The 15,048-nt window shown below is 46.9% G+C and overlaps 2 protein-coding genes across 2 annotated transcripts in view; one reads left to right on the top strand and one right to left on the bottom strand.

Annotated features, from left to right (window-relative positions):
- Nucleotides 1-3,243, bottom strand: part of ENTPD7 (ectonucleoside triphosphate diphosphohydrolase 7) — a 75,806-nt gene extending 72,563 nt beyond the window's left edge. Inside the window, exon 1 of the mRNA XM_089898015.1 lies at nt 2,549-3,243. The gene's annotated coding sequence lies outside the window, so the exon portion shown is untranslated. The remainder of the gene's footprint in view (nt 1-2,548) is intronic.
- A 498-nt stretch (nt 3,244-3,741) lies between these two features.
- On the top strand, nt 3,742-14,449 carry SLC25A28 (solute carrier family 25 member 28). The gene is made up of 4 exons (XM_022569094.3): nt 3,742-4,047; nt 11,002-11,230; nt 12,358-12,414; nt 13,601-14,449. Exons 1-4 carry the CDS (start codon nt 3,757-3,759, stop codon nt 14,116-14,118), a joined length of 1,095 nt encoding a protein of 364 aa, XP_022424802.1. The 5' UTR covers nt 3,742-3,756; the 3' UTR covers nt 14,119-14,449.
- The last annotated feature ends 599 nt before the right edge of the window (nt 14,450-15,048 follow it).

Here is a 15,048-nt window from a genome sequence, read left to right as displayed (position 1 = left end):
TATGACTCCATGCTCCCAATGCAGGGGACCCGGGTTCGATCCCTGGTCAGGGAACTAGATCCCGCACGCGGCAACAAAGATCCTGCGTGCCACATTAAGACCCGGCACAGCCAAATAAATAAATATTAAAAAAAAAAAAAGAATATCACCAAGGAAGTCGTTTCTTTGCTTGCTAATTTGTTTGTTTTCTAGGAGGGTTTAAGTGCTGGTGAGATGTAGGACAGAGTGTGTGTAGATGTGTTGAGAGGGTATATCAGATAGGATGGGTAAGGTCCTTATTATTTGAAGTGTGGTCCAGGGTCTCATAGCATCAGAATCACCTGGGAGCTTGTCAGGAATGCAGAATCTTAGACCCCCACCAAGACCTACAGAATTATAATGTGGCATTTTTACAAATTCTTTAGGTGATTAATATCACATTAAAGTCTGAGAAGTGCTGTGCTAGATTATGTTATGGTATGGAATAATCGTAAAATCTGTATCTTAAAACCACAGAGATTTATTTCTTACTCATGCTGAAAGTCCATCTGGGAGGAAGAGGGTGGCAAATACGTGACTGCTTCATCATCCTCACCTGGGCCCCAGCCTGACGATGCCTCTACCATCTGAACGTCACCAGTCAGGTGGCAAGAGAAGGTAATGTGTGGCTCTCATGCTTCGCTCACACTTCCTTGGTCAGACAAATCTCATGGCCATGCCTATCTTCAAGGAGGTGGGAAGAACAATTCTACCATGTCCCTGGAAGGAGAGGACTCAAAATACTGGTGAAGCCAGGAGATCCCAGAGGTAGGGTGGCCTTTCAAAGGTTATCACAATATAGATGTAAAATTATCAGACACTGGGAGAGCATAATATCTATAGGAAGGAGAAGAAGAGCATGAACAACAACAACAAAAACATTTCAGGATAATTAGTCTGAAGAGGTAGTCAAGGAAGACTCCCAGCTTTAGAGTCTGATTGATTGGGTAGAAATGAAAAATTGTGGAGGAATTGGTTGCAGTGGGGAGTGGAAAGGCTGAGTTTGGAACGGACATGCTAAATCAGAAATTAAGGTGGATATTCACCCTCTGCCTATCTTTCCAACCCCCCACCGTGCTCCAGCCACACTGACCTTTCTGTTCCTTCATACACCAACCTTGTTCTCACCTTAGGATTGTTGTACCTATGGTTTCTTCTGGAATGCTCTTCTCTGGGTCTAACATGAGCTCCTGCCTGTCATTCAGAACTTAACCATAGTGTCACCTCCTCAGAAAGGCCTTTCCTGGTCATACAAGTGTAGCCACCCTGTCATACGTTATCACACCTCCTTACTACAGTTATCAGCATAGTACCTAGAGCTAACTGATAACCGATATTTTTATTCGTCTATCCCTCTCTCCCCATTAAAAAGTAAGCTCCATGAGGTCATAGACTCTGTCTATCCTGTATCACCAGCTTCAAGTACAGTGCCAAGCAAAGTTGGTACTCAATAAATACTTACTGAATATTCACATGGAAATTTCAGTTAACAGGTATGCAATAAGGGACATATAGATAGGGCTCCAATGAGGAAAACAGATTTGGAGTAGTGAAGTTCTCTAAAGTATTAAAGATGAACAAGAAGCATTAAACCTTCAGGAATGTTCCCCCCTCAGTGGGTAGAGAAGCGTAGGAGACTCAGAAGTCTAAAGGGTAGAACAGAGTGTCTCCTGAAGCGAGGAAAAAGTTTCAGTGAGGGATGGGTCAATGGGGGGCAAGTGTTATCTCTTAGTCAAGAAAAATGGGAATAAGAAAAAGACCATTGGATTTGGAAAGGTCATTTGTGACCAATGAATAAAGGAGTAAAAATGTAGGGCTTAAGGAGAGAAAGGACTTGGCAGGTATAGCTCATTACTAGAGTAGGTTTGGCAGTAAAGGGAATTAGTACTCCAGCAGGATTGAGTGGGTTTCTTTTTGTGAAACCTATGGTTCTTAACTTGAAGTTAATGGATCCCTAGGGGGTCCACGAGTCACTGTCAGGGACACTGCAAATTTAGAAATTATAGGCAAAATTTTGTGTGTGCATGGGGGTAGGAGGTGGGGGGAAGAGGATTTGTAGTGTCATTATTTTCCAAAAGGTCGAGACCCAAAGGTTAAATAGCCAGTGCTGAATAGGAAGAGAATAAGTTAAAAAAAACAAAAACGAAAAACGGAGACCCATAAAAGGGCTAAGCTTTAGAGAGAAAAAGAAAAACCTCTTTCTTATCTAAGGAAAAGCTAGAAACAGATTTTTAAAAGTTCACAATTACATCATCATCTCAGTAAAAGAGGGAGTAAAGACAGATCTGGAAACACTGGGGAGACTTGTGCAAACACGCTCCAGTTAAGGGAGACTGAAGAAGCCGGGAAGACGGAGTGGGGAAAGCCTGTGTTCCTCAACCGAGCCCGCGGCCCTAGCAAAGCACCATCTGTGCAACGTCACCGCCCAGGAGGTGGTGCTCAAGGCTGGGAACTGCTGGTATTGTTCTTTAATCAGTAAGCGCCCCTCTGAGACCCCAGCCGAAGCGCCTGGTATCGAGAGCAGTCTTACCACAAAAAGCATCATCACCGGGCAGGGGAGCTCATCAGTGAGTCAGCTCAGGGACAAGCTGTGCGTCCGACAAGCTTCCCCAAATTTGCCGTACTTTCCTGCTGTGTTTGGGCAGCTGCCTCCTGCCCAGCCTCCCCACCTGTCGTCGTCTCTGAATCGTCCCGCCCCATTTCGACATCTCCCTTCCCCGCCTCCAGCTCTCGGCCTGGCGCAGGGCCGAGCGACAGTATGCCCCCGGAGAACTCATTCACTCAACAACTGCGGGGTTTGCTTGGCGACTCCGGGGCAAGCCCAGTGCCGGGCGCTAGGGCCTGAGGAGCATCAGGCCCTAAGGAGTCCGCCCGCGCGCAGCACGGAGGGGTCAATTATCCCGACCTGACAGGAGTTTAACGGGCCTCCTCCTGCATGTCGCAACAGCTTTCCCGACATGCCGGCGGGCCTCGCCAGGGGATGCCCGGCCCCGGCCCGCTCCACCCAACGCCAGTCCGAGATCCCGCGGGAACAGAGCTCTCGGGCCAAGGCCACCCGCCAGCACACGACCCGCGAGTCCCGGGATTCGGGGTGGGCGCTCTAGAAGGGGCCTAACTGCATCCGTCAGCGGTTTGACCTTGAAGGCCAGGCACCGCCCTCCCCTCCTCCCCCGACACGATCCAGCCTGCAGCACCCACAGCTCTACTGGCGCCACTCAGGGCCCGAAATTCCCCCTCGATAGCCCCTGGGCGCTTCGCTCTCTTCCTGTAGCCAATCGGATCCCGACATAAAACTGGCCAATGCCCGCGCTCAAAGTATCAAGAGTCGTTGAGCCTATCAAAGTTCAGCCTTAAGTCTCTCCCGCCCTCCAGAAAAGTCGGAGGGCGGGTTGATCTTACATGTTGGCCAATCAAGTAGCCAATAAACAAGAAGCTTCCAAGATCAAAGGGGAAGGGGTGGGATCTAAGCTGTCTCAACGCCGCGGGGCGGAGGAATGACAGGCAACTTCACTAATACCACAGACTTATATTTTCTACGTAAGCTGGGGGCGGGGCTATATTGACGGCTGCACCAATGGCTGACTGAGGGGCGTGTCCTCGGGGCCAAGCGGGAGCCCGAGGCCCCGGGCTCTCTGGGCCGCGCCTGAGGCAGACGCAACGGGGCTGGGGGGCGGCGACGGCAGCGGCGGCAGCGACGGCGGCGGCGGCGGGGGTGGGCGCTGCAGCTGGCCCGGGTGGATGGAGTTGGAGGGGCGGGGTGCTGGCGGTGTGGCGGGGGGGCCGGCGGCTGGGCCGGGGCGGAGCCCCGGGGAGTCGGCGCTGCTGGACGGGTGGCTGCAGCGGGGCGTGGGCCGGGGGGCCAGCGGCGGGGAGGCCGGGGCCTGCAGGCCCCCGGTACGGCAGGATCCGGACTCCGGCCCGGACTACGAGGCGCTGCCGGCTGGAGCCACTGTCACCACGCACATGGTGGCGGGCGCCGTGGCAGGGATCCTGGAGCACTGCGTGATGTACCCCATCGACTGCGTCAAGGTGAGACCTGGCCCTGCTCCGAACTTCACCTGGGGCTGACCCGACCCCTGGGTCATGCCCGGAGCCAGGATCCCAGCCGAGAGCCGGAGCCGACCAAAGTCCCTTTCTGGCTCCTGCCACCACACTATTCGAAGCACACACCTATGCAAGAAAGGTCCCGGCCGGGAACTGATCCCAGTCAGAAGCCAGGACCAATTTCTCACCGTCAGTGAGATCTAAATTGGGACTCTGGAAAGAAAATCTGTCAGCCAGAACCCTGGATCCCAACTGGGACTAAATAGGAATAGGGTGGGATGGGAAGGGAACAGGTAAATGCTACTAACTTGATTAAGGTAAAGCTTACTGAACATCCTCAATAGGATCTTAATGGCTAGAGATGTTCTCTGGCCAGTGCTTTTACAAGCTCCTTGCTGTGTTTTCCCTTAAAAGTGACGGGGCAGGAACCAGAATCTGGGATCTCTCAGCTAGAGGAAGTATTTACTTATTAAATCTTAACCCATGAGTGATTGGAAATCATTGTGCAGTCAGAATTCAGAGTTCCTGACTGGAAATAATATGGGAAAGACCATGTTCAGGAAAAAGTTTCGGTTTCTCTGTGCAGCAAGCGTGATACTCCACCTATTTCCTGAACATGAAAATTGAGCTGGGATTGGGATTGTGTATATGCAGGGAGCACATCAGCCCTCCAAGGAGAGATGGACCTCATAGTGTATTTCTTTAGCCACTTGAAGTTGACAAAAAGGGAAAAGTTGTCTAGAAGGGAAGCATGACAATACTGGAAAGTAGATGTTACTGTGAAGAAAATAAAATGGGATCAACAAGAGGGCATGATTCGTGTGAAAGTAAAACTAATTTCAGCCACACCAAGCAGGCTGATGAGTGGGTACAAGAAGTCATGTTTCTGAAGAAAGCTGGGTGACGAGGGGAACACATTGTTCTTTACAGTTCTTATTCTTGTGCATTAGCAAAGGAACAACCAAGGGGACTGTTGAAATAAATATAATGACAGACTGGTTCCTCCTTTACATGTTAAGGGTAATATAGTTAAACAATATCCTCACAGCTCTTGGATGTATGCTTTCTTCTCAAAGTAGGAAAAAGTTACATATTCAGGAGGAGAATATCTACTTGGAAGATGCAAAGTCTTTCTCTTCTGCTCCCTGGTTCCAGTACCGTTTCATGTTTTCATTAGTAAGGTGGATGAGGAAATGGAGAAAGGGCTCCTTAAGCTTTGTGAATGACACCGAGTTGGTAGGAGTATCCTAGCACATTGCACGGTAACTCCTACCAAGGTTCATACCCTTGAAACTGGTAAATGCACTTGGCTAAAATGGATATTAGAATTTTATTTTATTTTTAAAAAATTTTGTTTTGATGTAGACCGTTTTTAAATTCCTTATTGAATTTGTTACAATATCGCACCTGTTTTATGTTTTGGTTTTTTGGCCCCGAGGCATGTGGGATCTTAGCTCGCCGACCAGGGATTGAACCTGCACCCCCTGCATTGGAAGGCCAAGTCTTAACCACTGGACCACCAGGGAAGTCCCTAGAATTTTAAATACGCATGTCAATTGTGAGGAATAGAAATAAATAGTAAAAATCCATGAGAGAGAAGAGGATGGCTAATTCTCTAACAATATTGAAATGTCATACGTATAAGTACAAATAAAAAAGATTCAGACATGGATGTAACAGAGTCTAGGTTGAATGACTGTGAGTCGTTAATGCTGTATATCCAAAAGTTAACATGATCTAACTGCAAAGTAACCTCACTATACTTGGACTGTGAGTAAAGTCCAAGATAGTCTAGGGTGCTGTCTTTCAGGATGGGTATCAAATGAAAACTAGATCAAGGAGAGTAATGAAAATTATTGAATGGCTTGAAAAGTACAATGTAATAATGTGACTGACTTAGAAATATTACCTCAGAAATATTACCTCAGCTTATCAATTTAAATGTCCCACTACCTTAGGAGACTATCTCCTTACTCCATATATTTACATAATGCTAATGTTGTTGTGAACATTTTATAACTTACTCTGTTAGAAATGCCTCTAGAATACTTGGCTACATATCCTTAAATGGGGCAAGTGTTTGTCCTGTGACAAGACAGAGTTGATGTTTTAGTAATTGAGACCATTCAGAATCAAATATGGCAGTTCAGGTGGGAGATCAAAATGGGTAATGATGATTGGGGTCAAAGATAAGGTAGGACTGGAAAAAGCAAGGAGACTGATTTACTCCTGAGGTTGATAAACCCACTGAGGGAACATTTTGGAAAGAGGAGTTCCAGAAATGTTTTGCATAACTGCAGCAGCATTGCTGGAATAAGTCACTTGTAGCCTTCCAAGATAACTGTTTTGAAGAACAGTTCTTATTCATTTGCATAAGCTTTGGAATTTTTGTTTTTAAAAGATTACTAATACAACATTACAGTCATGCCTCAAAGCACTACATTAAAGAAATAATTATTTCATCTGGAGGAAAAAATGCTCAGGAGTCTTCAAAAACACAAAAGCGTGTTTTAGAAGAATCATTTTCATTTGCCATTAATGCTGGGATTTAAATGATTAGAGGGAAAAAGTAGGTGAGCCTATCAAGATTTAGTGTCAGTAAACACTGTTTACAGTAGACACTGTTGTGCAGGCATGAAAGTAAAATTCAAATCTCTTCATTCAGAAAGGGCTTTGCAGTTCACTTGTCCTTGCGTAGCTGTTCTTCCTCTTCCACCATAAATAGGTGGTGGAGAGGAAGAGCAGCCCAACATACCCTAAGACTAGAGGCAGGTATCTGTGTTGGAGCCTAAAGGTCAACCACAGTGTTTGCAAGTGAAAGCTGATAGTGACTCTTGGCATGCAAGCCTGTGCACCCCCAAACCGCTTATCAGGGTCAAGTCGACTTAAAATATCCTTGGGAAGGACCATGGGAAGTCAGCATAGCCTTGCTAGGCTATAGTTAGTCAACCAGTGATTTTCATGGTCATAATAGGGAGGTTTGGGAGCCCAAGTGAATCCCAGTATTCCTTTTCTGGGCTTCAGAGACAAGCACCAGACTTTATCTAAAGGGACAGGTTCTACAGTGTAAAGCAGTCAAAACTCTTCACAAAATCATCTGGCTAAGCACCTGTCACCAAGGTGCTGCTTTTTGGCTTTGTAGTCGTGAAGCAAATAATCTACTTATATAATAAGGAGGGAAAGAACAAAGGGAAGTAAATCTTTTCCAAACTCCAGATGTAAATGGTTATCTATATACATTCACCAGTGGACAGCTGGGAAATGGAAACATTGGCTTATCTGATTTTCTTATATCTAATAATGAGTATTCAGTAAATGGCAATTGCTCATGTTTGTCAAGCACTATGTGATGTGCCTTAACATTTACTGATTTAATCGCTGGAACAACTTCATGAAGTAGATACCATTTTCATTATTTTATAGATGAAGAAAACAGGCAAGTAACTTGCCCAAGGTCACATAGTTAGTGGCAGAGTCATGATTTAAACCCAGTCTGACTTCCAAGCCTTCCATACAGGCTCCCAAAAGCAGATTTCCAGAACCAAGCACGGCACAGAATTTCACAATTGTGCGCCTTCCTAAACATGACCTTTAGATGAACAGCTGGACATATAAATCATAGACACAGAGGAACTTTAAAATGAAAACAAAAAATACAAAATCAATCCTGATTTGTTAGTGGTTAAAGACCAGTTAGTTGCCCATGCATATTTGCAAAATGACTTATACACGAGACAACACTGCCGTGATCTGTAAATTCTGAGATATGAACTAATATTTCTCAGAAACATAGTTGAATACAATAAAAAGCCTTATATTTCTAGCACCACATAAATTAGCAATGGCTTTTACTTGCCTTAACTCTGAATCTCCACAACAGCACTCTGAGTCAGCCATTCTTAGTCTCATGTTACAGATGACATTGCTGAAGCTCAGAGGTTAAGTGACATACCCAAGACCAAATAGCTAGCAAAGCTGGGTCTCCCACTCAGCCTTTCTGACTCAAATGTGACTTGTCTTACCAAACTACTTACCTGTTTGGCTTTTTTTTTTGGCGGTACAAGGGCCTCTCACTATTGTGGCCTCTCCCGTTGCGGAGCACAGGCTTCGGACACGCAGGCCCAGCGGCCATGGCTCACGGGCCCAGCCGCTCTGCGGCATGTGGGATCTTCCCAGACCGGGGCACGAACCCGCATCCCCTGCATCGGCAGGCGGACTCTCAACCACTGCGCCACCAGGGAAGCCCCGTTTGGCTTTTCTTCAAAGTCGGGCAGTGGTTTTTTTTATATTGAAGACTATTCACTAATTCTTTCTTAGAGATTTCATCTTTAAGAGGTTTTCATCTTTCTGTGAAAGAGATTTATTGGCCCACAAATTTGGGGAGCCATATTTGTATATTTGGTGTGGCTTATGCCTGGGTCCTCTCCATGAGGGTGTATTTTCATTGAGTTAGAATTGTGAGTTAGATTTAGACGTGTGTGTAAAATTTTCATTGTAACTTACACACAGTCCAGGTTTCTCTTGTGGGTAAACGGTTCCAGGACTCTGAGGCCAGACCTTTAAGACTAGTTACCCAAATATGCTATTGACTCCAGCAGAACAGTGCAGTTTCTAAACATTCCCCCAATACAAGATTAGTTAGTTGTTTTTTTTTAATTTAATTATTTATTTTTGGCTGTGTTGGGTCTTCATTGCTGTGCGCGGGCTTTCTCTAGTTGCGGCGAGCAGGGGCTACTCTTCATTGCGGTGCGCAGGCTTCTCATTGCGGTGGCTTCTCTTGTTGCAGAGCATGGGCTCTAGGTGTGCGGGCTCTAGAGCGCAGGCTCAGTAGTTGTGGTGCACGGGCTTAGTTGCTCCACAGCATGTGGGATCTTCCCGGACCAGGGCTCGAACCCGCGTCTCCTGATTGGCAGGCGGATTCTTAACCACTGCACTACCAGGGAAGTCCTTTTTTTTTTTTTTTTAATTGAGAAGTAGAAAAGAATGTGTCACATTGTGATAAGTGATATTGTATATTTCTGATTGAACTTCAGTAATCTTTTAGGCTACCAGTTCTTTGTTGGTAGCAGGAAGGAGAAAATAACTAGAGGAATGTGGATTGCTTGCAGCTAACCAGGATTTGTTAATCTGGTTAGTTCGTTTTTTCCCATGCTTTGGAGAAGAGGCATTACTCTTGGATTTCAGATGGCCAACAGGAAGGTTCAAGCTTTTAAATCCAGATTGAATCAGTGACAGGAATGAAGTAGGAATTTAAACTGTACTTGGGCGTTAGTTGCCCCTGTTGGCTCACTAATGGCTTTTTTGAACTGGTGCAGACAAAGCTAAGATTCATTCATTCATTCATTCAACAAACAAATCTTGAGTGCCTACTGTGGTCCAGGCACTGGACATTGATTTTTTTTTTTTTTAGTATTTAATCAATTAATTAATTAATTATTTTGGCTGCATCGGGTCTTAGTTGTGGCACATGGGATCTTTTTGTTGCAGCACAAGCTCTTTGTTGCCATGTGCAGGCTTCTCTCTAGTTGTGGTGTGCGGGTTTTCTCTCTCTAGTTGTGGTGCGCGGGCTCCAGGGCACGTGGGCTCTATAGTTGTGGTGCGCGGGGTCCAGAGCACATGGGCTTTTTAGTTTGTGGCACACGGGTGCTCTAGTTGAGGCGCGTGGGCTCAGTTGCCCTGCGGCATGTGGGATCTTAGTTCCTTGACCAGGGATCAAACCTGCGTCCCCTGCATTGGAAGGCGGATTCTTTACCACTGGACCACCAGGGAAGTCCCTGGACATTGATTTTATACTATCTGGTAGTCTCCATGCCACCCTAACCTTGAAATAGATCAATAGACAAGAGATCTGCATTGGAGACTCATCCTTCAGAGAAGGTCTGTGATTTGGGAAGTATTTCAAGTAAGATTAATTTCCCAAATTTCAGTATCTACCATATACATTCATTCCAGTCACTGAATCCTCTAGAGATTCCAAGGGTTATGTTTCACTGAGACTAATTTTATTCATTGATGCCAGTTCTGGGATTCAGTCAGTTTAGATTAGAAATCTGGAATCTCCCTCAGTTTTAGAGAATAGATTGGTTTCCACCTTCATAGTTTGAGGGTAAACTTTCTTTTCCAGGAAATTAGAGCAGCATCTATTAGGAATACTACTTCTGCCAAAATTTTAACTTACAGGCCCAGCTGCCAATGCCAAATAGTCTGAAGAAGCCAGATTATCATCAAGGTTATATCGAAGGATGAGCTGTCATCTCATTAGTCAGTGTAGTATGTGGCCGGGAAGCAGGCCCAGGATCAGTCTTCAGAAATAATAAAGTATGTTGTAGACAGTAAATAGTTGACTTTAGAATCCACTTGTAAAGAACTCTTAGCCTGGGGCTTCCCTGGTGGCGCAGTGGTTGAGAGTCCGCCTGCCGATGCAGGGGACACGGGTTCGTGCCCCGGTCCGGGATGATCCCACGTGCCGCGGAGCGGCTGGGACCGTGAGCCATGGCTGCTGCGCCTGCGCGTCCGGAGCCTGTGCTCCGCAATGAGAGAGGCCGCAGCGGTGGGAGGCCCGCGTACCACAAAAAAAAAAACAGAAAAAAAAAAAAAGAACTCTTAGCCTGAGTTTATTAAGACACAAAAGCAACTTCTCCTGAAACACAGGTTTAATATTTGTTGCTGGGTTCAAGAACGCTTGCCAAGGGGCGATTTTTTGAGGGAAAATAATGGTGTTCCACTCGTAGGGTCATAGGTGACCAGAAAAAGAAAGGTCCAGCCGAGGCTTGGAAAGACTGCACATAGATTTGGAAGGCAGTAAAACTGGATGCCAGGTATCACTTCTACATATTGGCGTGATTTCACGTAGGTCTGCCCAGTGCCCAAGCCTGAGTATTGAGATTGGGTGCGCAGTCAGCATCACTGACATTGCACTTCTCCCTTCTGTACTTTCAGACTCGGATGCAGAGCCTACAGCCTGATCCAGCTGCCCGCTATCGCAACGTGTTGGAGGCCCTCTGGAGGATTATAAGAACGGAGGGGCTGTGGAGGCCCATGCGAGGCCTGAACGTCACAGCAACTGGCGCAGGGCCCGCCCACGCCCTCTATTTTGCCTGCTATGAAAAGTTAAAAAAGACACTGAGTGATGTAATCCACCCTGGGGGCAATAGCCATATTGCCAATGGTATTGAGCCTTCCTGTGCTGGTTCTCCCACTTTCCCAACTCTTTGGGCTTTGCTGTTGTCAGTGCTTTCCAGTCTCAGCATGATTTGAAGCTGAAGCTTTGGGCTGGAGTAGGCCAGATTATAGGGGAGGGACTTCCAAACCTGATGTTCTCAGACAGTGGGCTGCGTCAACCCCACCTCTTCTTTGGGGCACCTCAACAAAGGGTTACAATATCCTCCCTTACGTACCAGCTTGACCCTTTCCTCTCATTCTCTCCCTGGTATCAGCTTCTGATGCCCTGGTAATGTGGAGACACCCACTGAACTGCCCCCCGTTGTGTATTTCTTGGTAGTTGGGTGGTATCCCGCTCCTCGGGGCAGGATTGGAGGTAACCCAGCCACCCAAGGAAGACATCAGTGGAGCTTCAGCTCTTCGCCTCACCTTTTCAGGATTCCAGCTGCCCACAGGCAGTTTGTATCATGGAGGACATGACAAGCCCTCAACAAGTGAATGATGCTGGGGCCGGGGGGCTTCTGTACAAAGAAACCAGAGGGTTGGAGGTTGTGTGGAAGTAATGGAAGGGATGGCAGCCTGGAGAAAACCAAAGTGAAAGTGGAGAGGAGAGGGTGAGGGACACGGTAGTTCAGGACCTGAGGGAAAGGTCTAGACGGACAGATGTTAGGATTTGGAGACTGGGGTTGGGCAGCATGCGGCAGCAGGATAGAAGGTGAGATTCTGTGGTGGAGATCTAACCACCTGCCCCTCGTGCTCTCCCGCCACTGGAACCAGGTGATGTGCTGGCATCCCTTGGCCACAGTGTATCTGCTTCCTGTCTGGAGCATGAACTGCATTTATTCTCAGAGCCATCTTTGTTGAAAAAAGTCTGGGCTGTTTCTCAGACTCTTCCTGGCCTTCCTGTCGTAGCTGTGGAAGGTAGATTGATGGCCTTACTAAGTTAGAGGGAACAAGTATCTTCATTTCTCTGAACAGGCATTTAGAAGCAGTGGGTTCCATCTTTTAAACTGGCTCTTAACATTCCCTCTCCCTGCTGTGGTTTATCACAGCTACGCCCCTTCACTCTGGGTCCTCCATGAGTCAGTCACCCTTTCCTGGCCTTACATGTGGCAGTTGTTTTTTCCTTTGCAGGCGCGGCCGGGTGTGTGGCAACATTACTTCATGATGCAGCCATGAATCCAGCAGAAGGTAATGATTCCTCACCCTTTCCCTCTATGGGCAGCTGCACTACATCTCTGGGCTTTTTCTTTATTTTTGGTTTGCAGGAGAAAGCCAGGGAGCACCCCATCAGTTTTGGTGGGAAATCCTGGCGTGTTACATTGTCTTACCACTAGAGGGCACTCCCTCCATGTTGTCCGTGCTTAGGAGGATTCCCTTAGACAGGAAGCATATTCAGTGAGATTTATTCACTTGGGGCTTCCCTGGAAAAAGGTATGGCTCTGTGTGGCCTATTCCTGGGCCTTCCTGGAAGTCCGCTTTATAGTGGATTTGATGTAAAAAATTTAGCAGATTATTTTACTTTTCTTCAAAAAGGTGAAGATGGATTCTGACATTTGAAAATACTGCCTATCTTGTTGGAATGAAGAATGGTTGAGATAGGAATGAAAGGTACATTGGTAGAGCTCAGTCCCTGCCAGATTATTATTATTACTGCTGCTTGGATCTTGGCTTTTCAGTTGGAGAATGAGGTACCCAAACAAATATGAAAGGATAGCACAGTTGCCAGGTTCCTTAAAGTTCCAATTCTTTACCTGTCTGGGCAAGGCCATGGCAAGGAAAGAGCCAAAGCTAAACTGAAGATTATACCTGAGCTTATACATGTATCTACTTGAGGGGGTAGGAGATGTCTGGAAACTAAAGCCGTACCCTTCTTGACTAAGAATTTTGTTTTTGGTAGCCCTTCTCCTCTTCCTGTGGAAGGATGAGATCCTCATGTTATAAGAGTTCAGTGTTCTGTGTACCTGAGGACTGGGATTGTTAGGGCTATGTGTTCATTATTATGTTCACTGCCACTGAATCACTTCTTGTCTTAAGAGTTACGAAAGGGTACGATGGTAACAATAATAGGTAGGTACTTATTTCAAGGAAACCCTCTGGAGTCTAAACTGTAGATATATCCTATATGTTAATTGGCTGGTATTAAAGAAATCCTACTAGAATTGGGTCCATTATTTTTTAGCCCTTTATCACCCTCTCCTATCCCCTCCTCTCAAAAAAGGGAAACCTTCACTAATCAGACTGACAATTCACTCATACTTTTTTCTCTCTCCAATCCATTGGCTGATCTACTGACTTGGGACTCCGAATCTGGACACTCCTGCTCACCGGTTGATTGCTGTCACCGTTCCCTTCTTCTCATTGATGGCACCGCCAGTGGTGAAGCAGAGGATGCAAATGTACAACTCACCGTACCACCGGGTGACAGACTGTGTACGGGCAGTGTGGCAAAATGAAGGGGCCGGGGCCTTTTACCGCAGCTACACCACGCAGCTAACCATGAACGTTCCCTTCCAAGCCATTCATTTCATGACCTATGAATTCCTGCAGGAGCACTTTAACCCCCAGAGACGGTACAACCCCAGCTCCCATGTCCTCTCCGGAGCCTGTGCAGGAGCTGTAGCTGCCGCTGCCACAACCCCACTGGACGTTTGCAAAACACTGCTCAACACCCAGGAATCCCTGGCTTTGAACTCAAACATTACAGGACACATCACAGGCATGGCTAGTGCCTTCAGGACGGTGTATCAAGTCGGCGGGGTGACCGCCTACTTCCGAGGGGTGCAGGCAAGAGTAATTTACCAGATCCCCTCCACAGCCATCGCATGGTCTGTGTATGAGTTCTTCAAATACCTAATCACTAAACGGCAAGAAGAGCGGAGGGCAGCCAAGTGAAGCGGCACTCAGTGGAGCCAGGGTTCAGCCAGCACTGCTGCTCTGCCCACTCCAGCCATGTTCTCTGTCTCCCGGCACACTCCAGCCTCGAGCGGGGTGGGAAGGAAGGCAGAGGGCTCTCTCTCCCAGGCTCTTGGTGTTTTGGCTGACACCAGTTCCTGCCGCCCTCCGTCGTCGCCGCCTTTCCTTCCGGGCCCTAAGCAAGTGCAGCAAGTCACAGCACAGCATCTCTGACACTCTCTCCTTCCTGGGCCTCGTGACCTGCTCTAGACTGTTACAGAGGGATAAGCAGCTCATTCCCCTGGTTCCTAATAAAAGCCTTTAAATTAAACGGTTTCATTGGGTTTGTCTTGCCAAAGGGGAAGTGAAATGCTGTCAACTGTTCTTGACTAAGCGTAAATCAAGGGGCCCATGGGGAAGGTTTACTGCGTATGTCTGTAGTTTTTGTTTCTGCTGTTTTCATGGTGATTTAAGACTTTGGGGCCCTACTCCCCCTTATTTAGTAATAGGCTCCAAGGAGTCTCCCTGATGGCAGGAACGATGGGCCTTTGGCAGATCCCAGCTAAACAGGTGCTCTTGACCCCCACTTTTGCCTTTTCCCTAGGGCAGCGGCGTGGCACAGAAGAGGGAGATCTCTCTGCTCTCAGCTCTGCCTGCAGCAGTAAAACTTCCCACATGGCACTTGGTTTCCTAATGCAGTTGTAAAGCTAAGATTAGTGCAGCTGCAGGTCCTGACAATGCTGTGGTAAATAATAACAGTGCCTCTCATTTTATTTTAAGGCTTTTACAAAGTACTTTCATATACGTGATCTCCTTTGGTTCTCACAAAATCCGAAGTAGGCAGTGCAGGTGTCATCTCTATTTTACAGGTAAGGAAAGCTCAGAGAGGCCGTGACTGGCTCAAGGTCTCACACTAAATACAGAACTGGG

The sequence above is a fragment of the Delphinapterus leucas genome, chromosome 16 (assembly GCF_059928025.1).
Source record: "Delphinapterus leucas isolate spDelLeu-1000000601 "Yukka" chromosome 16, BTC_Dleu_Yukka2, whole genome shotgun sequence".
NCBI lineage: Eukaryota > Metazoa > Chordata > Mammalia > Artiodactyla > Monodontidae > Delphinapterus > Delphinapterus leucas.
The sequence above is the reverse complement of the archived record's forward strand: the minus strand, read 5'-3'. Positions and strand labels throughout refer to the sequence as shown.

Bases quoted from the DNA above. Each gene is read 5' to 3' on its own strand.
- SLC25A28 (XM_022569094.3), top strand. From the start codon at position 3,757: ATGGAGTTGGAGGGGCGGGGTGCTGGCGGTGTGGCGGGGGGGCCGGCG. The intron at 4,048-11,001 runs GTGAGACCTGGC...CTGTACTTTCAG, and splicing joins ACCCCATCGACTGCGTCAAG to ACTCGGATGCAGAGCCTACA. The intron at 12,415-13,600 runs GTAATGATTCCT...TGGCACCGCCAG, and splicing joins AGCCATGAATCCAGCAGAAG to TGGTGAAGCAGAGGATGCAA.